A 24,492-nucleotide genomic window follows, 5' to 3' on the forward strand; every position below is an offset into this window, starting at 1 on the left:
TGTTCATTATAGTGTATTGTGGCGGATATTGTAAAATGCATTAAATTGAATCTAAATTCTTGATAATGATTATTATACGTGTTTAAAATAATGGTACTCAAGATTTTTAACAACTTTGACTCAGGGAAGAGAATTTTCTCAAATTGTAAAAGCGCACATGCGCACTAGTGAGCCCAGCGATTCGAAAGCATGCGCAGTTGGCTGCGCTCTTTAAACTCCCTCTCGGTTGCGCGTCAGGGCCTTTTTTACTACCGGGTACAGCACACAAATGCAGCGTGTCATCGAAGAGCAGCGGCGGGTGGCAGCAAGCAAGCAAGCAGGCAAGCAGGCAGGCCGCGCCGCATTTTCCTTCCTGTCAGGCTCCCGTTCCGCCCAACCGTGACGTCGACAGAAATACAAGACCTCGATTGGTCGAGGCCCCTGTCGATCACGCCTTCATTTGCGTTGGGTTCGCGACAAGCTGCCGGCGTTGGGCGGGCGCTTGTTGAGCAAACGGTAAGGTCATTTGAATTACGCCACTTCGAGGGCTTCATCAGTCACAATGAAGCTTGAAAACATATCTCGAGTCGGCACAATGGAAGGATGATGCTTGCCGGGTCAAAGTCGACACGCTCAGCCAGGCCAATCGGAACGGAGACGCTGAGCGATTAACAACGAGAAGAGGGAGGGCGATCCCCGGTGCCCGTATCAGTCTCCGTGCGTCTCTTAGCGCCGCTATCAAGCCGATTCGAGTGGTCGTGTTGCGAGGCGGAGAGGAGGCGACCAGCAGGCTGGCCTGTAAGCCGATCAGGAAGCTTCGCGTCTAGGATTTCCTCATTCGATCATTACATGCTGTGACTGGGCCAGGTGAGAGGCGTTTGTGTGTGTGTGCGTGTAACAAAAGGTTGACGTGATGATGACCGGGGCGCTTGTCCTCTGTCAACCTTCTGGGCGATCATTGCGCTAAACCCATTTGATTGAGAGCGCATTCGGCCGCTCCACCACTCAGGCAGCAAACGGCACATCCGCTGTGTCTTTTCACGCTGCTAAGATTCACCGCAGCCCCACCAAGCATATACCCATCCATTCATCCATCTATCCATCCGTAGCCTTTGCGTCTAAATACCGCATGGCACCACCTCTAGGCTGGACCTGCCCGTCCACACGGTCTCCAGGGGCCCTGTGTAAAAGCGCACATGGCACATTCGGTGCCATCCCACAACTGCAATATGATGCTTCTTTATACGCGCATTTTAGATTTCCTGGTGTACCATCAGCAATAACTGCAGCTGCTCTGTCCGAAACTCTTCGCTTTGCTCATTATTCACTTTGAATGTTCGTGTGTTTGAAAAGAAAGGAGGATGTTTTTTTTTTATGTCATCTCCCTGACTAATATCATAAGAATGCACATTTTCACGGGGTTACAACAGATGCTGCTGCTTTTTCTTTCTGTCGTTGGATGACTGCAGAATAAAAGCTTAACTTCATCCTGCTGTGTTACTGGACACCATCACAACTGTCACTACACGCCTCTGACAGAGAAGAAGTCCATAGTTTCCACATTGCATGCTGGGGACACAAGCTGTTTTCAAAATTAGTCAGGTTATTTCAGATCAAATCCAATTTAATATTTCTAAAAAGCCTCATATTTTAGATGCGTAAACCATCACATTTCATCAGAGCAGGTTGTAATTAGTGTTTTGTGACTTTTCATGACCTTATATTCATTTGGATACAGAATAAGTTTGTTTGTTGTCCCACTGCTTGGTGCCATTTTAGCAGTTGACTATTCTAAATCCGTTTTCCCATTGGAAATACCTTAGTGTGAATTATCTGTCCCAGGGGTCAGACTGTCCTCGCCATAAAATATTTCCTTAACAATTTTAACATTGTTAACAGACAAGTGTAAAAAAAAAAAAAAAAAAAACCCAACCTAAAGTCACTGTATTATGCTGCGTGTAACATTTAATTTGCTTTTGTGAAATATGCATTAGGCAACAAAATACCCCTATTATTATGCACCTCAAGTTGAGCAACCTTTTTGCCACTTGTTGACTGCAAATGACACCATGGTTGCTCAGGTAATGACCAATTAAAACCTTACAAATTTTACAAATATCACATTACCAAACACACAACACAGGTGAGCAATGATTGGTTGGTACCTGACTTACTGTGATGTCATTAACTGTGATATTATTTTTCAGTTTGGCAAAATGGCCGCCCCCGTGAGATAGATCACTATAGATGGATTTTGCTGAATAATTCATATTATATGAATTCAATATCAAGCGGAATACAATGTTTAAACCCCTGAGTGCATAGACTCATTGTAAAGAAAATATTTGACCTGACTTTCCTTTTAGGAGTTTCAGGGTTGGGCCTTAGCTGTGACCTTCAGGTGTGGAGTTGACAACTCCACATACCAAAGCATAAATTTGAGGTTGATTGAAAATTCTAAATTACCAGTCACTGTCAATGCAAAATGATGGCTGTCTGTATTTGGCCTGCATTTCTTTGTGCTGGTTGTCGGCATGTAGCGTGGCCACTTCAGCGGTCCCATTCACAGAACGAAATGTTGACATCACGTCTGGTCATCTGACATAGCAAGAGAAAGTCTTGCCTGAGCTCTTGCCAATATCAGCCTATCAATGATTTGATAAGCTAATTTTTAAGCTATCTCCGTTTTTATGATTGTGCAGGTCCTCCACTTTCCTTTAGTTGAGGTCAGCCTCAAGTTAGTGTGTAACTGAGGCGTATTCCTCTCGAGCAAATTCTAGACTCAAATTTCAAACCAACTGCTGCCAAGTCATTGTTTCAGAATGTGAATGTGTGTGTTTTGCTCAAATAGTGCACAATAAAGAATCGTTATCTCTCATGTAACCTTTCCTCTACTGAGGTGTTTGCTACAAGATGCTTGTCACAGCCTTGACCCTTTCCCGCGCGTATGTTGTTGCAGAATGCTGCGTTTAGCTTGTTGCACTGCCCTGCTGTTCGTCTTGAGGCTGCTGACGGGCCTGCCCTGGTTCCAGGTCCTGCCTGCCATCCTGATCTTCTACCTGGGTAGCGGAGGATGGCGCTCCCTGCGGATTTTCGTCAAAACAATCGGCAGAGACCTGCAGTAAGTTTTGCTTGTGTTGGTTCAGATGTGTGTGAGAAAGCTGTTGAATTTTGTGAGCGTGAGATGAAACGTCACGAGGGAGGAGTATCTCTGTCATGGGCTGCCCAAAAGGATCGGATTAGCTTTTTTCGTAGTTGGTTGTTGTAAAATGGCAGTTGAAAAGTTGGCACCAATAGCCAACATGCTTCAGTATAAAGCTGGGATAGTATTTACCGTTGTCATCAATCATGTTTGTAAAGAATAAAGGATTTTGTGGTTAAACCAGAGTGAACTAACCAGTTGTAATTAACTGAAAGAAATTTTTATACTGCCCACTTTCGATTTGGTACAGTCAGAGAGCTATTCATTTAGCAATGTGCTTATTGTGCTTTAAGTGGTGTTTTAAGATAACATATGATCATCCTTTTATTGATTCCATGGAATTTGAAAGGTCATAGCAGGGCAGGGTAAGACAGCACACAGCAGATTGTTTAAAATGTGGGAAAAAAAAGCATAAAAATAGAAAATTCAAAAGGCATTAAAGATTATGTGACCACAATTTGCACTCAAATGGCCAGATGGAATTCTGTAAAGAATAAAGGGAACGAAATACAACTGAATGGAATGTAAAATGTATTTGTTGCTTAAAGTTAATAAATCAATGAATAACTTATTCAAGTTGAAAATTTAAATAGGAGTAACTAATAATATTTTTTTCTACTGTTGTTATATCCTCCTGAGACCCAGACTATTAATATGTGACCACTGTAGGTCTATATCTTTTGACCAACTAGATCTACCCTACAAAGTTCTATTGTACTCAGCAGAGGACATCCTGGCAATGATGTCCAATGTTTTTGAGTGGAGTTTATTTAACCTTGGTGTCTTGTTAGGACAAAAATGGAAAATGCAACAAAACATATAAAATGGCTGGGTCTCAAGAGGACATGGATCAGATTGTTTTTTTTCCAGGCAATTCGAACTGTGCAATTCATTTTTTTCCCCCGTTTCTTTTTTTTTTTTTTTAAATCCGATCCAAGCCGCTTTGTATGTGGATATACAGTAAATATTTGTCAGCATTATGGACACTCATGTCACGCTCATCCGACCTATACAATGCGTGAATAAGGCCAAAAAATTAATGGACAAAATAAGATTGTAGCAAGAGGTTTGCACTTGCAAACTGTGTGGCGACGTAAATTTTTACATAGGCTGTTATTGTAGACTTATTTGCTCAGGTACACACAGTAAATAGCGCCGATAGAGCGATCATCTGCCAGGCAGATAATTGAAGCCAAAATTTGACATTTTGATAAACATCAGCATTGGCCTTTTTTTAAATATCTGATGGCCGATAATAGACCAAAACTGCTTGCAGTTAACTTTATAAGAGATTCCACTGACCCAGAAAATATTCAGTACCTTCTTTGTTTGAAGGAAAAGTGAAATTTTATTAATATTTTGTCAGTTTGAATTTGTGTTTTATTTCCAGTTGAATAATATTGAAGAGAGTCAGGCGATCCAATAGATTCATTGTCATGTATAGTTGTCCTACACAATAAAATTCTTATTCTGTTTCACTTCCCCGAGCAGCAGACTACATTCCATAATCCAGCAATAAATAAATAGCAATAAATATAGAGAGCTATTTACTTGTTTGAGATTTCATTTAACCCTCTAAGACACACTGGTACCGTGGGAGCTCCCTGAACTTTACATCAAACATATACTTTGTCTAAAATGTATTTTCTAAAAATCAACATTTGCAAAGCTGAAAAGTCTCAATACCTATAGGCTTAAAGACGCGGGGCGGAATATTTAGTGTCCATTTACTGGTGTTATACAAACGCAGCACGCTCAGTACGGCGTCAGAGAGAGACCATACTTTGTAAGCATGCTCCTAGGGAGGAAAAGTGTTAGCAAATACAAATACAATTTGCCATTGGTTTCAGTGCATAATAGCGCAGAACATACAAAGCTTGGGTATATATGCCGGTCTAAATATTACATATTGTCACTTTAAATACATTTTAACATACATTTAACATACATTTTTACTTGACTACAAGTAATCAATATTGGGATCAGCGATGGGGAAAAAATACATATATATGAAAAAATACATATTGTCTATGTCTATCTAATAAATACATCTCGCTGATGTATCAGTAATTGTTTAGGACACTGTCTAATTTCTCTATCTCATTTACACTATTATTCGGCCCTTTGCACTTTTGCTTTGTACATGAAATATCGACTGCAACGTTTCCAGTTTGCCCCTCGAACCGACCCTTTCCTTTTCCACCTGCGCCATAACATTTTATGGTAGGTGTCATTATCGTCGCTATCCTTGGTAACAGATGACCTTTGTGTTTAAAACAGAGATGGAAGTAAGACTTGTCACTCTTGTGCTACATAATCTCACCGTCATTATCATTTCACAACTGTATTGTTTTTATAATACTTCCAAGCGCGCGCACACACACACAAATACAAAATGCAAATTTATGTTTTGAGTTTCAGTTGTTGTCAATTGTGGGGATTTACGTATATATTTATGTATATTGGGCATTGCATGTGGCATGTTTTAAGGTTTCATTCACTATCACTATTGTTATAATATTTTTCTTCAATCATCAACCCCAAAGTTTTGGTTTTATTGGATTGTTAAAAAGTTCCCATTTTTTGTGTCACCCTGTGTGTTTTTGTGTGCATATGTGTGTGCGTGTGTGTATGTATATATGTATATACATGAATATAAATGAACACTGAAATAGTAGTGGTACTGTAGTGCTCTAATAACTAAATTCTGTAAGGAAAGCTTTTCTTTTTTTTTAAATGCAGGTAGTCAGTCATGAAAATAAAATTTAGTGCAGGATAAAGCAACATTCACAATTTTACATATTTGGTTATCGCAATATTTTAGTCAAAACTGTAATGTTACACCTTACCCATTCGTTTTCTTTCTCTATGGTACAACCCTCCGTTTTCTGTATTGGGATACCTTTTAAAAAGTGTCATCGACTGTCAAATATCGCAATTAAGCTCTTGTCGTTCTTTTCAGTGCGGCAGCAGTGCTGTTGCGGGTCAAGATGAACGTCAAACGGCACCTCCGAGAGAAGAACACTATTCCCGCCATTTTTGCTGAGACCGTGCGTCGCCATGCAGATAAAACGGCGTTGATCTTCGAAGGCACCGGCGAAACATGGACCTTCAGAGAGTTAGACGAGTACTCCAACCGAGTGGGCAACCTGCTGCTCCAGCGTGGTTTTAAAGTAAGACAAATCTGTAATTGTTATCTCCCAGCGGTTTTGACATTGCACTCATCTTTTTGTGTCTTCAACCGCAGGAGGGCGATGTGGTGGCCATTTTCATGGAGAACAGGTCTCAGTACGTGGGACTCTGGCTTGGCATGGCCAAGATTGGGGTGGAGGCCGCTCTCATCAATTTCAACTTGAGACTTGAGGCCTTGGTGCACTGTGTAACCATTTCCGATGCCAAAGCTGTGGTGTTTGGATCTGAGCTGACTGATGGTAACGAGAATTTGCGATCTATCATATCAGAAAAGTTAGTAGAGACGCCTCTGCATCCCTTTTTAAAGGCGCCATTCACAATGTGCACTGTATTGATGTCCATTTCTGTGTACGGCTGAGATGTGCAGTATAGAAGAATGAGAGATTTGCCCGAATTAGTTTTTTAACTAACGTTTACTTAACGTAACTTAACTCACGTTTTTCTGGACTCAAAATGCAGGTTACAGTTTTGTTTAAATATCTAAAAGAGATACAGGTGTTGTAAAATGTCTTTGTTCTTTGGCTAAATGCAAATGATAAAATAAGCAAGTAAGCTAATACACAACCTGTCACCTTGTACTCCTGAGCCCATGTTGAGTAATGGTTTAATTAATCGTAATTGTTGGGGGGCGGGGCTTGGACGTTGTGCTTACCCAAGTGGATACAATAAGCAGTATGATTGGACATTTTGTTTCAGTATGATTTAAAGTAATATTTAAATTGTATAATACAATTCATGTGTTTATCATTTTTGTGTTAAAAATAAAATATTTGTTAAAAATAAAAGATGACCATGAAAAACACAAACGCATTAATTAGGAGAAAAAATGCATATTTTAATTATTTCTCAAAAATGTGTCGCACTTCTTAAAGGCTTACTTTAGTAATTTAATCATTTTCAGCAGTAACAACTTAGTATTATGTCTACAATGAACTCATTCATTCCCAAAGACATGTTTTTATATATTTTTAAGAGGTCAGACAATCAATCCCAGGTATCTAAAAAAAAAAAAAAAAAAAACTATAGTACTAAAGTAATGTATTACACACTTGATTAATATATAATATGCCGGTAATCAAATTTAGTTTTTAATTACCTTAAATAAGCAAATGCTTTAGCTCTTAATTTAGTAGCACCCATTTTTAGACATTCCTTTAGCTTAAAAAATACATTGAAAAAGATGTAGATAAGTAACAGATTGAATGGCTGGACTCTTAAAAATGTAAAAAATATGTCTTGGATTGAATGAGCTAACGTCGTTATAGTTTTTTTGAATTCTAATACATTCAAAAACACATTTTGCCCTTTGCTGTCAGCTAAAAATGACATCAAATGTACTTTGGGGCTTAGGTAGCAACAGCAAGGGGTAAAATAAGTTTTTAAGTGTATTAATTGTATGAAAAAATGAATGAAGTTATCAAAAATATTACGTTTTTACTGCTGAAAGTAGCCTAAAAAAATTATGTATTCGTTTAATGCTAGTCTTGACTTCATACCAAATGTCTATTTTCTAATTGCTAATAGAGTATTAAGCATGAGAAACTGTACAGAACTACGTAATCACCAACCAAAAAAAAATCTGAAATATAATGTCATTACCATACCAGCAGTATTTTTACTTTTAAACATTAGATGTCGTAGTAGAGTTGGGAAAACTGCAGCCCAGCATTGCAAAGTGCTCATAAATCAATCTTTGAGTGCCGTCATGGTGCTTTTTGGATGACTGCCTAACGTTAAAATGAAAAAGGTGCTGATTCTCAGCATCCTTGAAGAGTGATTTAAGATGACTCTTCTGGATCGAATCCTCCATTCCGTTTCTTAATGTTTGGATGTATTTTAAAAGGTAATTGTAAAGAACGCTCAAGCCAAGGAAGGAAGGAAGGAAGGAAGATCTTGCTGCACGTGATTGAGCTACTAAATAAATATTGGGTTCCTCGAGTAAGATATTAAACGTGCCTTGTGTCCTCCAGCTGTTTCCGAGATCCACATTTCAATGGGGAAAAGAGTGCAGTTGTTGTGCTCCGGAGACTGGGACCCCAAAAGGGTACCGCTGGGTACCGAGTGGCTCGAGCCGCTGCTGGCCGCTGCTCCTTCCCACCTGCCCAGTCGACCACAACGCTGCTTCACAGGTGAGACTGACACTTCTGGGAAATCTTCCACAGCAGCTCCAACTATCGTTACAAAGTTTGAAAGGTGACATACAATTGAAGATTGACTAAAAAAAATAAATAAATAAAAATGAAAAAGTGAAATAAGTAGAGTTTTTGTTGATAGCTATTTACAAAAATGTTGTCTGTTAGCAAGAGACAATTCAGATTTTTTACATAATACTGCCTTCATACCAAATTTGTGTTTTCCGGCTATTCTGGGCTAATTTCTCTCATTTTTCTCACCTATCATGTCAAAACCAAAAGGAGAGCTGCAGATTAGCGTATTAGCATTAGCTTCTGATAATGCACACATACAGTCTGTGGACGCTAAAATTATCTACACTAGCCATAGACCTTGCGTTGTTACAATTACATAGCATTTGTAAATACATGTAACTAGACAGTCTAAGACAGTGGTTCTCAACCTTTTTTGCAGTGATATGCCCCTTGCAAAATGTCTTTTCAGCCAAGTACCCCTTAACCAGTGCAAAACATGGAGTAAAAACAAAAAACAAACTTAAAATGCCATCGGTTTATGATTTATTGACTATAGAACCTTTCAAACGTCATTTGTATTGGTCCACAAAAAAAATAATTTACAAATAGTTTTCTCTATTGGATCATAGAAGAGGTGTGTAATCAGAAAGAGATCACTTTAGTCATATTTAATCAATATAGTGTCAGGCCTGTTCTCTAAAAGAAATAATTATAAATAAATATTTGTCCACAGAAAAATAATAAACATCAAGCGTCCTCTTTTGGGATAACAGTAGAGATCTCTGCACAAAAATAAATCATTACCTAAATTATTAATAAAAAAATGCCCACAAATATTAATCAACGAGGTGTCAGATCTGTTCTCAAAAAGTAATAACTGTAAAATATTTGTCCACAAAAAATATTCAACTTTGTCATTTTGTGATCACAGTCGAGATCTGTTCACAAAAATAAATAATTAACTTGACAGGTAACGAGAGGAGGCAGTTACAAGTTGGGTCAAACCATTCTAGCGTGGGGGAGAATTTCCTTTTTTTTTTTTAAATAATGAAATTGAATATCCTACCGAACATAAAAATTGTTTTATGAACTTATATTTTCCCTGAAATATTTAATTAATTCAATAATAATTTGTACATGATTTTTTTTTTCTTGTTTGTTTGATTCAAAATCTTGAGTACCCCCAGGAGTTTCTTCAAGTACCCCCAGGGGTACTTATACCCCCATTTGAGAACCACTGGTCCACGCAATGTGACAAACTGCTTCTGCAGTTGAATTATAACCAAAGGCACGCAATGAATTTTAAATTACTTATATAAAATAGTCCCTATTTTACATAACACATCTAGCAGGAAGAAAAAAAACATAGCAACTCTTATCATCCAGGGCAGGGAGAAAAATTATTAAATATAAATATAAATAATATTATGCTAATATTATGCTTTCTTTTGTGACTAATTATGTTTTTTTTTTAATCCAAAGGAGACTTAGGTTAAAGTTCTACCTAAATTATATGAATAAAGAATATAATCAATGTATTACTCACATACTCCTCATCTGCCCTCTTAAACTCCCCTTGTGTAATCAGTGATGACAACAATGCTATTGCAGTGGCAATAAAACATATGACCTTCGCCCATGTTCATACTTGGCACATAATGGTTGGCCCAATAGAATAGAGGTGAAAGTTTGGATCCGTCACTTGAGGGTTTGATCAGAGTGTTTTGCAAATATAAATATATGTGGCGTGTTTTTGGTCTTGGGGCAGCTTTGAATAGACAAAACTTTTTTTTCCAATATAACTGTTGCCTCAAGTAATGATTGAATTTGTAATCAACTGATTTAACTTGGTTAAGTGGTTGCAAAATGGTGGAAAATATGTTCATCTGGACACATGACTGTTGGGCCACTCAAAGTTCACTGACGCTGGCCCAAGCAGTCCAGGACAAATTTAGATTTTTGGCAGAAAAAAAGTACAGACTAACAATTAATCAACCAATTCATGTTCAAAATTTTCATGGATGAAATAGCATTTGTTTAGTCTTTATGTATTTCAATAGGTGTCATTTATATGCAGATTTTTACTATTCATGGGCAGCCTGGCCCGCTATTTGCAAGGATCAACAGTAAATACATTGTTCAAAAAAAAAAAAAAAGCTTTTCCCTTACACTTCATAAGAGGCTATGCATGGCAACACTGAAGTTATAAGGACATAATTCTTGTCATATTTTTTCTTGTCACATTATTTGTTTTACCAGTAGTTAATGGGTGTCCTATTTAACACATTTATTGTTAATTTATGTTGCATTGTGTATTTTATTTTATGTTTTAACTAACTGTGATGCTAGGTTTTGTGTAAAGTAGTGACATCTAGGTCCATTCTTTCCACAAGTTACTTGCATTGCTCACCGAATCATTGCTTGTAAAAAAAAAAATCACAGTTGCTTTTTTTTTTTTTCTTAATGACACTTGCTAGAACTCGAGCCCCTTTATGCTTAATTGTTTTTATTTTATGTTGCTGTAAACACAGGTCAAAAGTAAAAATGAACGGCACATCTCGGTCATTCGTCCAATTATTTATGTACGATTTTTGAAGGGCCAGAATGGGTTAATGAATCAGTCGGGCCCTAATATTCAATATTGAATATATTTTTGTGGCATGTATTCACTCTATAATAGGCATAAAAGTTGCTTGAACTTGAGCCCCTTTATGCTGAATTATTTTGAATGATTCAGAATTTCCAGTTAAAAGACTTGCTGTGTTACTGTATGTCTAATTTAGAAGATATTTTCATTTTACAGGAACTTTACCATGCAACTTGTATCTGTAGAATTTTTCAGCCAGAGTACTGTACTTGAAAACCTAGGACAAGACTAGCATTAAAACATTAAATTACATTGTGATGCCTATTATGTAGTATCTCTCACATACAAAAAAAAACAAAACATGTAAGCCTATTCATGCGAAAAAAAATAACCCCTCTGATCTCACTTTTCCTTTTCCAGATCGCCTCTTCTACATCTACACATCAGGAACCACCGGGATGCCTAAAGCGGCCATTGTTGTGCACAGCAGGTAGAAAACAAATATGCCGCTAAGATAGTGCTGTAAAATCCAAACCAATGTGGCTTTTTATGTGTGACGCACTAAGAGTGTTGTACCAAACACAGTTTTGACTCGACTTGGTCTTTCTCTGGTCAAAGGTATTACCGCATGGCTGCTCTTGTCTATTACGGCTTTAGGATGACACCAAATGACGTCTTGTATGACTGCCTTCCTCTCTACCACTCTGCAGGTAAACAAACTACTGTAGTAGTAGTAGTAAACTAGAGTTTGTGGGGCACTTAACTTTTTGACGGGAAAATGTAAGAAAACAAAGACAAAAAAAACACAAACCTATTAATACATACATTATACACATTATATACATAATACAAACCTATTAATACATATCGTAGTGAGGATATAATATAAATAATATTTTTATATATACAGTTCATACTGGGGTGGGAATCTTTCAATTGCAAAGAATCACGATACTACTACTACTGTATCTTTTTTTTTTTTCAATTTGTGCCGTTGTGGGTGTAACCATAGCCGACTTGCTTCCCTTTTAATGGGAGTAGTTCCTCTCGTTTCTTTTAAATTCAGGTGAAACCATTTTAAAGCATAAGCTGAACATATCACTATTGTGGTAACGCCTTTCAACGCGATTATTTGTTCTGTTGTGCGTCCAATGTTTGCAAACGTGTCAAATAATGCAAATTTGTTGCCAGGTAACATTGTGGGAGTGGGCCAGTGTATAATCCACGGCATGAGTGTCGTCATCAGGAAGAAGTTTTCTGCCTCCCGTTTCTGGGATGATTGCGTCAAGTACAACTGCACAGTAAGCAAGCACACAAATGATTTTTTTTCTATCTTCGTAATGTTAGTCATCGTCTTGCACACTTGACTTCTCACCTCGTCCTTTTCCATCAGATTGTGCAGTACATAGGTGAGATTTGCCGCTACCTGTTGAACCAGCCAGTTCGGGACTCAGAAAGACAGCATCGAGTGCGCATGGCGCTCGGTAACGGCCTGCGTCAATCCATATGGGAGGAATTCATGACGCGCTACAATATTCCACAAATAGCAGAATTCTACGGAGCAACTGAATGCAACTGCAGCCTAGGAAACTTTGACAACAAGGTAGGGCACGAGACGCGCAAGTAACTTCACCATTTGACATGTGGGGAATGGATGTGTCACTTTTGGACCCCGGCTGTCCAGATGGACAAAATGTAGCATGTTTCGTATACATGAATAGTTCGAATTATGAATTGAAACGATATCATGTCTGAATGATGGACCAGAAAAATAGCTTTGATAAACAACTGAAAAAATAATTGGATCAGAAATATTCTCATTCAGATGGACCTGAAGGTCTTGTTCTGATGGTATCAACCCTGTTTCATTTTTGTGGGCAGGGTGTTTATTTGGGAAGCAATATATGTGAAAACACCTTCTAAAATGGGCTATAGCAAACAGGAAAAGGACAGATATTATTGTATTTACACTTGGACTGTCACTATTGAATATTTATGGAATCAATTATGCTATTGATTTTGTAATTGATTAATTGAAAAATTGGATAATTCTATTTTGCATTAAAGTGTGTTGCCAAACATTTATTCAACTGTATATTTAGTATTATTTAGTGAAAAAAAAAAAAAAAATTAAGTAATGCCACACGAGCAATTGATGTTATACAGACCATTTGAAACTGAATTAGTCACTGGTTCAGTCATAGTTTTCCAAAGTACAATCAGATGTTTGTCTTATGATTAAACACAAGATATCATCAGGCTGCTTTCAAGAAAGACTACAGAAATCATAGAATATTTTCTGGCAGGTGAAACCAGAAGATTTGGACCATTTTAGGTTAAACAAGGTCTCTAAACTATTACTGGATTTTTAAAATACAATAAGCAATGTTTTATTTGAAAATTTATATCTTGAGCAATTCATTTTGAAAGCTCAAATTTGCATTCTAGAATCCAGTAAAGTGAGCTGTTAGGCATTTGTATATGCAAATAAAAGACTGATCTGAATGTTATCTCATTGGATAAGTCAAATACCTTCTTAAAGGCTATGAATACCACTTCAGGTGTTTTTTTTTTCCCCCAGCCTTGAGGGCATTAAATACACTAGAGTCTGGAGTATTTAATGCCCTCGAGGGCAGTGACTAGACGGATTTCTCTGAATTCACTAAAGAAAACATTAAGGGTTGAAAAGTTGTAGCTTTCCTGCTGGATGAATATCAGAAGTTAAAACATCAAATCAGTTCTTGCCAAGTCAACGCTGTTTGATACGGAGTCCCTGAACCTTGTGTGAAATGAGAAGTTGAAAATTAAATAAACCTGAAAAGACTTTTTATAGATCCAAAGTCAAAATATCGAGAAAAATTCTCTGACTAAGGCTATCCAATTTAAAATGTCTTTATTATTAGGACAAGTCTTACATCGACACAGAATTTGGAATGCTGCTAAAATTACCCAATTAACCCTTTGTTTTCTCTCAAGTCCCCGTAGGGGCTCTGTTCAAGACGTCATTTCATCTAGCTATTATTCTTAGAATGAGGAAAACAGGTTTTGCACCTTTTAAAGAATTTCCTCACCATTTGATGTTCTAATGTCCTGCAGGTGGGAGCGTGCGGCTTCAACAGTCAAATCCTACCCTTCATCTACCCCATCCGACTAGTGAGGGTAGATGAAGAGACCATGGAGCTTATCCGAGGGCCCGACGGTGTCTGCATCCCCTGTAAACCCGGTGGGTGGCTTTGCTATTTCTGGATGTGGGTGTATGAAAGTTGCGCCTTGCTTGGTCCTGACTTTCCAAATGTTCACCTGTTTAGGCGAGCCTGGTCAACTAGTGGGCAGGATCATTCAGAATGACCCTCTACGCAGATTTGATGGTTATGTCAATCAATCAGCAACCAGCAAGAAGATTGCTCATAGTGTCTTTAAGAAAGGAGACAGCGCATATCTATCTGGTAAGTGTGTAGTGTACTGTAGTATACCATACATGTCCAGTATTGCATATTTAATGTTTCCTCCCCTCACCAGGTGACGTGTTAATCATGGATGAGTGCGGCCACATGTACTTCAAAGACAGGACAGGAGACACGTTCCGCTGGAAAGGAGAGAACGTCTCCACCACTGAGGTGGAAGGGACCCTCAGCAGGCTGCTCGATATGAAAGACGTCGTCGTCTACGGGGTTGAAGTACCTGGTAAAATGTTCACTACTCATACATTTTGTATACCCTCTTCTTGTCTATTAGTTGATGAGAAAGAAGATGGTTCATTTGTTCATACGAGTTCACACAACAGGTTAAAAAACGATTGCTTCCACAGCCCAAAAACTAGCTCTAAAGAATAATAATGCCCAATAATGATATCCCCGAAGTCAGCTGAGATAGGCACCAGCCAGCCCGCGACCCTAGTGAGAATAAGCGGCTATAGAAAACGGGTGGATGGATGGATATTCTATTGATTCTATCGATTTCATCAGTTAATCTTGTGATTGGATAAAATGTATTGCAGAACCATCCTCCCCTATTACTGTTTATTAACCAGTTACTCAGTATTTAGTATTGTTTAGTGTAAAAGGAAAAAAAAAAAGACAAAACTAAGCCACAACTAAGCAATGCTGCATGAGAGAGATTCATGTTGTACTCACCAAACTTTTTGAAAAGAATTCTTAATGGTTCGGTCATTGTTTTTAAAGAAGATCATTTCTCATTTTGACTAAACACAATAACATTAGTCTGCTTTCATCAAAGACCACGGAAATGGGGGAATAATTACAGCTTGAAAGGCCGAAATGGGCAATTTGCACAATAGCTCTAAATTGTTACTCAGTTGTTAAAGTAGCCGTCGATTAATTTGACAATTGATTACTTGTTGATTAATGAATTTGGACAGACGTGTGTGTTTTTCAAATGTAATTTTGATATGAATTGCCTTTGATTCTTCAAATTTGGTGAAATATCAAATCCTCAAAATATTTACTAAAAAGTGTTGGCTGGAATAAAAAAAAAAAAAACACCAAATTTGACCAGTGTGAGGGCACCAGGAATATATGTATCCCTCAAGTATGCTATAAGCTAAGTTAGAAAAAGCTGTACTTTTTTTTTAACAGCTTGGAGTTCCACCATTGGCGAGTAAGACACTGAAAGAATAGTTCAACAGTCTTAACTCATTTAGCCATCATTGCACACATTATATAAATCCAGCTAATACTACAGTCAACGCCAGTGGTTCCCAGGAACAATGCTCTGCTTTTTTGTAGGCGCTGAAGGAAAGGCCGGGATGGCTGCCATTGCTGATCCAAATCACTCCTCTGACCTGGAGAAGTTTGTGAAGGATCTGGAAAAGGCTCTTCCTCCGTACGCCAGGCCGGTCTTCCTCCGCTTTCTTCCTGAAGTCAACAAGACTGGTAAATGCACTCTCACTTGTGAGATTATATCCATCCAACCACCCATCCAGTATCTTGAGCGCTTATTCTCGCGAGGTTGCGGGGGCGCTGGAGCCTATCCCAGCTATCTCGGCCAGCGGGCGGGGTACACCTAAAAACTGGTTACCAGCCCATTGCAGGACGCATCAAGCCAAACAATCATTCACACTCTCAATAACACCTAAGGGCAATTTGGAGTGTCCAATATACCCACCATGCATGTTTTGGGGAATGTGGGAGGAAACTGGAGTACCCACAGAAGGGTTTGGGAAGAACCTGCAAACCCAACACAGAAAAGCCGGAATCGAATTCACGACCTCTGAACCGTGAGGCGAGCAAGCTAAGCAGTCTTCCACCCTGCCGTCTGGAGATGATATATTGGCTTCAATTACTTGCAAAGAAAGAAGTCATACAGATGGACCGTTTAGAAATATTATTTTCCTGAAATAACAATACAAACTTTTTTTGCCTACGAGGCTGAACGCATAAAGAAGCATCCCACAGCCTTTCTCTTGCTCTCAAATTTTCAAAAATCGTCACAACGCAGATGCAACCTTGCATTGCCAGTGTGGTGGGAGTCACTCTGGAAATAGAAAGATGAGGGTGGCACTGCATGGATGGCTGTTTTCATGCCACTAATTCCCCATGTTTATTAAACTCAACTCAAGATGCTTTTATTGCTCAGATTTGCCCTTAAAGGGATAGTGTGTAAGATTTAGACTGTTTGTTATTACAGACAGCAGGAGATGCTGCAGATACTGCATTTACCATTGTCGGTAGCTGTAGCAAACATGGCCTCTCTTCTCATAGCTAATGTGTAAAATGCTCCAAAAAAAAAAAAAAAAATCCTGATTTGATATCAAGCATGAACATTTTTTTTAAGTAATGGAAATACAGTAGTTACTGTGCCTCATAGCAAATTTCTTTTATTTTGAAGTAATTAGTTACTAACTCAGTTACTTTATAAAAGTACAGAGTAATTTATTAACTATTAACTTTTTTTTTAATCCTAACGTTCCAATCTGCATTTGCCTGAAAATGAAAGCCATTACCATTGCTCACTTAATGTGACATTTACAAGCCTGATTCCTGAGCAACTGCGGTGTCCTTTTCAGATGAAAACAAGTGGCAAATCGTTTGTGAAATGGGTGGATTTTGTTCCTTAATTCTAATTGCGCAAACAACATTAATCAGAAAACGACTTTTGATACGGCATAGAAAATATTATTGTAGAAAAAAATAAATGTTTGCCTGGACTTTCCCTTTTGGGAGACTGTAGTGGCCAATGCAGACCAGATACCAAGTACAATTGAATTAAAATGTACAGTGTCATGTGACGTCATTTTTATCTGCTAAAACATAATCAAATAGTGAAATGACTTGTCAATATATGAAAAATAAGGAAAATAAAACACAAAAGTAACACTGTAAGTTGCCTCTGCCCTCAACTGATTTACAGTACGCCTTCCAAACGAAATAGGAAGAAATATTAATCCTCGCACTTAATCTTTGCTCGCTCTCGTGGTTTTCGTGGTTAGCACGTTTGACTTGGAGTTGAAAGGTATCGGGTTACAGTCTAAAATTAAAAGACATCTTTTTTCTGTATACTTTATGATGTATCCTCATTTTTGTGGATTCGTATTGACTTTTTAAAATGCATTTCCTGTCATCCCAGGAACGTTTAAGTTCCAGAAAACAGAGCTTCGACGAGAGGGATTTGACCCCAGAGTGGTATCAGACAGTCTGTACTTCCTGGATTCCAGCAGAGGGCGCTACGTGCAGCTGGACGAGGAGCTGTACCTCTCCATACGTTCAGGGAAACATAAATTGTGATAACCACATCTCCACGTGTATGTATACACACGCTCACACACAAATGGATACAAAAATGAAGAGATTATTTGCGATCAAGAAGGAAATGAAATAGCCACACACATTCCCACATCCCCAGAGCCCTTTTTGGATCGCTACAACACACACAGCAGCGCTCCCTTCATCCTTGCTCAAGTCTCCCTGGCAACCCCTCAGGCTACCTCAGTTAAAACACACACACAGCAACATAAACCCAGTAACCAGATATCTCTGGTGTCTTGAAACCAACCATCAGAACCACACTGAGTCTGTACTGGATCATGAAAGCCTGTTTTTGCTGGAAGCTGTCCGGGACCGCCCAAAAAGTACAAAGAACTTGACGGATGCTGAGAAGGACTGTGACCGAGTGAAGCTGTCTGTTTTCTTGTTTTTTTTTTTTTTTTGTCAAGAGGCGCCAACAAAGCTATTGTAGCGCACTTTGTACATTTTCAACTTTGGCCAACACCAGACAACATGTGGAAAAGACATCAAGGGTTGAAGGCTGAGTGGAGTGCAATAGCCATAAAACACCCCACTGAAGCTGACATGTATCCAGGCTTTCTATTCAAATACGTTGCACCAAATATTTTTTTTTGTTTGCGTAATTAATGACAATGAAAGTTATTTATTTTTGTCATAGCCATGAAAACCTTTTTGTTTGACACCTCAAGCTTTATTTTTAGGCGGAGTTGCGCTGCACGAAGTACTTTTTTCCCATAGATAAAAAGGAATCATGGAGATACACTGAAAACAAAAATAATGAGGATGAATGCTTCATAATCCAATGAACTCAATAAACATGTTGTAATTACAAGGAACAAATACCGTATTTTCCAGACAATAAGCCGCAACAGTATAAAAGCCGCTGAATCAAAAATTAAGCAAAAAATAATAATTTTTATCACGGATAAGCCACACTGGACTATAAGCTGCAGGTCATAACATCAGATATTTGTGCATAGATGGTCCATGGAAGTTGTTTTTTTTTTAATTTATTTTTTAAAAACTTTTTAAAATTGTCTGCTTACAGATACATCCCATCTTCAACAGACTGAACATGCATGTTTAGCACTTACATACTTATATAAAATGGACAAATGTATACATATTTTCAACATAACACAGACAGAATACTGCAGAGTTAAGTAACAGTTCAAAATCAATAATCGATATCGTCTTCTTCTGTCTCCCTTTGTTTAAATTATTATTTTAGTGAACATATAAACACATTGCACATAATTCATATATATCAAATGTACATGTTACAAACATGTATACAGGAACCTATTCAATTTAAAAAAATTTTTTTCATATTTTTAATAATAGGTTTTAAAACTTTTTCCCATAGCCATTGAGTAACATCTTTTCAGTTCCATTTCATAGTTTTCCCTTAAATTGATACCTTGAACATATACACACATTTGTTTTACCAGTGGGTTTGTCTGCTGGTGGCTAGCAAAAAAAAAAAAAAAAGCCGCACCGGACTATAAGTCGCAGGTCTCAAATCATGAGAAAAAAGTTGCATTTTACGGTCCGAAAAATACGGTAATTACCTTTAGGGCTTTTTTTTTTGCGATAAGGTTGCTATTATATTAATACAAATTAACATGCTTACAAATATTCTCAGTTATGTTACCAGCCAAAAGGTGAAAACACCTTTAAGTGTATTCATTTACCCCACAGCCTTGTAGAAATTGGATCTTTGACGTGCCGTAAAATGGCAGATTAAATCAGTCATTTACTGCAAGTCATTCATATATATATCAATGTATATCTTTTTATATATATATATATATATATATATATATGGACAGCTATAGCTATCATTGGCAGTGAATGAGTTAAAATGGTCTCAAACACAGTACAGGGTGAAGAAATTCAAGCCATTAACGCTTAATTGATAATGCACAGCTCTAAAATGATCATAGAACTGAGAAAATACCAAGATGTCCAAAGCTGTTATCTGGACAAAAGAAGTTTTAAAGAATCGCAATTACAAACCTTTTTTTTTTTTAATTAACAATTTTTTGTCTAACAAATAATCCCACCATGTTTTCTTCATATAATAATGAGATAATCCACATCTCCCAAGAACGCCTCTCCCTGCTGCTGAAAAAAGAATCAAAGAAGAAGTACGGAACTAGCTGCAAGTTGATGTTTCATCAAAAGAGTTCAATAATGTCGCTTTAATTGTCGTAACATTACAACACATTTACACAACAACTTATTTTCATATTTTGAGTGTGGTCCTTACATTCCTTTGTGCATAACTGACTTGGGCAATGCAGTTGTTTTGGTCGACTGATCCGTCTCTGTGTGATGATTTAAGTGACGAAAAAGACATGTATGAGCACCTTCAATAGAGCCGAAAAAAAAATCCAAAGGAATTCGGTTCGAGTAGGTAAAACTGGGAAATCCTAAATGTCTGTTTTTATTTATATTTATATTTTATTTGTGTTTGCTGTCTGTCCTCAGAATTTTCATCGTTAACCATTAGCAGAGCACTGTGCCTTACTGTGACTCACAGGCCCGAAACCACTCGAATACGTAGGGTAAAAATATGTTGTGTGGTTGTCAATGTCGCGTCTGTCTTCAAACATTTTGTCCCTTCGTCTTCAAATTGCAATCTTGTGATCCCCTGGGTTTTACTTGTGAGACTCCATCCAACCCACCTTCTTCCTGTTTACATTCTTGCAACCATTAAAAAAAAAAAAAAAGAGTAGAGCCCATGCGGTAAAGTGTGATGCATTTTTAAACATGTGACAAGAAAGTTGTGAAATCACTCTTCAAGACATTTTTTCATCTGCTTAATCACTGAAAAAAAGAAATTCATGGCATCCTCATATTGTGAGGAACCAACACTACTGTACAGCCAAGGGCAAATTTGTCAGCATGAACCCCATTGGCTGCCTTGTTGTCCATATATGTTCTTTCATAAGAGGGACTAAGAATGTACTTGAACAGCAAAAAGTGAAAATCAGACTGATGTATGTCACTGTTGATCTCATGGGAAGGCTTTGAGTGAGGGCTGTAATGATGCTTCCAAAGAGGCGCATGACTAAACAGTCTCACAGGAGAAGCACACTGAAATGGATGGTTTCTTTTTTTAGTTTTTTATGTTCCTAAATTGTTATTTTGAGCAACTGTGTTAATTATATTTTGATTGTTCTATCAATGTGTATTTTGTATTTTCCATTCTTTGTGTTTTTTTTTAATTGGTGCAAAAAGGAAGACAATCCACCACAACCTTAGGATTTGTTTAAGATCTCTGAAATTGTCTCATTTTAAACCATATGCACGTTTTGAAGAGTGTATGGCAGCCCATACTTGTCCATCTTTTAAACCAAAATAGAATCCTGCATTACAAGGGAACGAGTGTGGATTATTTCACAAAAATAATGAATTCTAGCACACTTGATAGGCACCTTTGGTTGAAACCAAGCTGGTTTTGGTTCCGCTTTTGTCTCATGCAAATGCTGAGTTTTAAACGAGGTGAAGAGCTTGCTCCCAACTCCGACACAAACAATACAACGTTGTTTAGAAATTACATTCAATTGCCAATTCAGGGCGCTAAAAAACAGCTTAATTACATTGACATACTGTTTTCACCCAGTGGCTCATGCTTCCTTATAGTTGCGTCTTGCAAAAATTAGCCAGCGCTCACATGCTCCATATAGGCTGCTGTAATAGACGTAAATGGCTTAGCATCTGACTTCCTGTCATTGTTGCCATTCCTACGGATCACTTTTTCACAAAACGCGCTGACTCAAATGTGCTGTTGTATATGGAGAATGATTTGTCCACACTGAAATGTTTCTACAGGTGAAAGTAGCACAGTAAGCACAGTCCAAAGTAAAAAAAAAAAAAAAAAAGATGATAAATGTGTAAAAGTTGGTCATTCAGAATTCAGTGGAAAGGTGCTATTTGGTCTTCTGTGTTTATTTATTTTTAACCAAATACTCGATATTTGATTTGAAATTTTTTGTTAGGATTTACGATTACCGAAAAAAATCTTCAGCATCTGCAGCCCAAATGCGCAACCGTTTTGGTGTTACCTGAGATTTGTGGATTTGATGTTAAGCCCTCCACATCCCGATTTCCATACAGTGCACCATACAGTGTTTTTTGCATACATATTTTTACATTTGAAGGGTGGGCACACTGAGCTGGCATTGCATATATCAAGCGATTTATTAAAGGCCATTATTAAAGGCCAATTGTTGTAACCTAACAGGTTAACCTAATTTTAGTGATTGAGAACAATTTTCAAGACTTCCGGTGAAACTGAACCCAAATTCTGAAGAGCTACTGTATAATGTAGCACTGTTGTCTCCCTACTCACTCACAGCTCTCTTCAACTTGTCCGTGTTTGATTTTTGCACTTTTTTTTTCCTCTGTACCCAAACACATGAAGCCACAAGCAAAAAAAAAACAAACGTGTACACGAGTGCTTTAAAGCTTATTTTTTGTTTAGTTTTGAATTTCCATGTCCCTGCACAGGTGGCAGCTCTCAGCTCATGAAGAGTGTGTGGAATATAAGCGAGTGGAGGTGTGTGAGGTGTGCTGTGTGTGTCAGCACACACACTGAAGTCCTCTTGCTCATCATATTGTCGCATATGTGAATTTCAAGCAAATGAGAAAAGATGTGCTGAAAATGAAAAATGGTGAAATAAAACTATTTAAATTGTTGGTGTGGACTCTAGTACAATATGAGGCTATTTACTACTACTACAGTATTTGCTATTTATTCCTATATTCCATATGGAGCATTTTTATAGGTCTGCATCGGCCATCACAGTCTTTTGCAAACAGCATGTACTATTTGAGGGGCAAAAAAAATACAGTGACACAAAATGATCTACATTTTAATGTAGATGTGTAGACTACATAAAAACTGGATAAAAACATAAAAATAAATGAAAGATCAAGTAGAATCCATGCACAGTTTGTTTCAGGGTAGCATTTACTGATAGGGAAAAAAAAAGTCTGTTAAAATGGTTATTCCTCCTAAGGACATAACATTTATTCCCTGCATTGAATTTCGACTTCCACAGATGCAGTAAATATGTAAATGATACAATTCAAAGTTTATACACCCCATTTTATTTTCTTTTTTTGGTGTGCAATTTAAAAATGGGAACAAGGCACAATGCAATGTTTTTTTTTTTCTTTTCAAGAGATAAAGTAACAATTAAGTTGTTAACATAAATATGCACAACCTTTTAAAACTGGGTGTGTGTTCAGAATTAACCAATCGCGTTCAAACTCATCCTCAGCACACACCTGTCGTCATTTAGCATTTTCACTTTTGATTAAACCTAAATAAAATTCAGATGCCAGTTTAGGCTTTTCTAAAGTTTGTTTTCTTTTCTTGGAATAGCCTGAATGCTCTTTTTTTTCCCCCTTGCGCTACCACTGAAGGCTTTTTCAGACTGTTGATGTTGTTAATTCCTTCCACCTGTCTAAAGACCCCACTTCCTGCCAAAGAAAAACAGCCCCAAAACATCAGCATCATTCACTTGTGTTTGGAAGTTTGGACACTGCTTTCAAAAAATCATCAGAAAATCTCTCAAATACTTGCAAAAATGTTCCAATTCTGATTCATTGACTTATTATCTTTGCCATCATAATTGAGACCCCCCCCAAAAAAAAAAAAAAAAAAAAAAACCACACACACACACACACACTTGTGCGATTTTACTTACTTCGTGTAACATTTTAAATGTTTTACATTCACATTCAAGTTTTCAAACGCTGCAAGCTTTAAGGTGGTGACACTTAGAGGTTCCATATAAAATGCTAGCTTACTTTTCATAACACTGGGCTTCCTGTGTTCACTATGAATGTGGCCCTTTTTTTACAAACTCCACTCCATGGCTAATTATCAACACTCATTTACTGAAAAATAAACATGAGCATTCAGTCACCTAGTTTCATTATATTCTGGTTCCTGGTTAATGTATCTTCACACTTGTATGACAAACAGGAATGTTAAACGCAGCATGTGCTGTTATCGCTTCAGTTTGAATCATGGTGACCGTTTGCTTAACTTCCTGACCACTGGTAAGTAAACCTGTTTTACAGTGGAGTCCTTGATTTGATTTTTCAAATGAACCTATTAGCAAAATCATTAGATGAGTTGGACAAAAAACAAACAAAAAATAAACAAAAACAAAAAAACACAATTGAATGCATGTGTTTACAAAGAAAAAAAATAAAGTTGACTAGTATTAGTAACAAACCCCGCCGCAAAAACCAGTAAGTGATGTCATACCCCAAAACTTTTCCAATTGCCCGTAGCACTGCAAGATATTTCTCATTTTAATACACATGTACATCCTTTCCACCAAGATACCACAAGGTGGCGCCAAATCAATACTTGCAGGGCTTTTTCGTGAGCAATAAAGAAAAGCTTATATTTACTAGCCAATAATTAAACAAAGTAAGAGTAAATGAATCTGCAAATGTGCACAGGACTGTATGTACAACTAAGTTAATTCAAATAAGTTGAGGTGTGCCAAAAAAAAACTATCATATCGGTAACAAGATTCATATTTATTGCAATTCAGAATCGATATAAAATGTCCCCAAATAGGTTTTATTTATAAGTCCACTTCCCGTCCT

General features: G+C 37.5%; 1 protein-coding gene across 1 annotated transcript; it reads left to right on the forward strand.

Moving 5' to 3' along the window:
• The first annotated feature begins 446 nt into the window (after window positions 1-446).
• On the forward strand, window positions 447-22,557 carry slc27a4 (solute carrier family 27 member 4). The gene is made up of 14 exons (XM_088435434.1): window positions 447-846; window positions 2,939-3,100; window positions 6,144-6,354; window positions 6,429-6,612; window positions 8,344-8,502; window positions 11,528-11,597; window positions 11,726-11,817; window positions 12,299-12,408; window positions 12,501-12,710; window positions 14,204-14,330; window positions 14,416-14,553; window positions 14,627-14,791; window positions 15,853-15,999; window positions 17,693-22,557. The coding sequence occupies exons 2-14, from the start codon at window positions 2,940-2,942 to the stop codon at window positions 17,848-17,850; spliced, it is 1,932 nt and encodes a 643-aa protein (XP_088291560.1). The 5' UTR covers window positions 447-846; window position 2,939; the 3' UTR covers window positions 17,851-22,557.
• The last annotated feature ends 1,935 nt before the right edge of the window (window positions 22,558-24,492 follow it).

This window comes from Hippichthys cyanospilos, chromosome 15 (genome assembly GCF_059441005.1).
Source record: "Hippichthys cyanospilos isolate Australia breed blue-spotted pipefish chromosome 15, RoL_Hcya_1.0, whole genome shotgun sequence".
NCBI classification, from domain to species: Eukaryota; Metazoa; Chordata; class Actinopteri; order Syngnathiformes; family Syngnathidae; genus Hippichthys; species Hippichthys cyanospilos.

Coding starts and splice junctions, on each gene's coding strand:
- slc27a4 (XM_088435434.1), top strand. CDS start 2,940: ATGCTGCGTTTAGCTTGTTGCACTGCCCTGCTGTTCGTCTTGAGGCTG. Junction 3,101..6,143: donor ACAATCGGCAGAGACCTGCA/GTAAGTTTTGCT, acceptor CGTTCTTTTCAG/TGCGGCAGCAGTGCTGTTGC. Junction 11,818..12,298: donor TCCTCTCTACCACTCTGCAG/GTAAACAAACTA, acceptor ATTTGTTGCCAG/GTAACATTGTGGGAGTGGGC.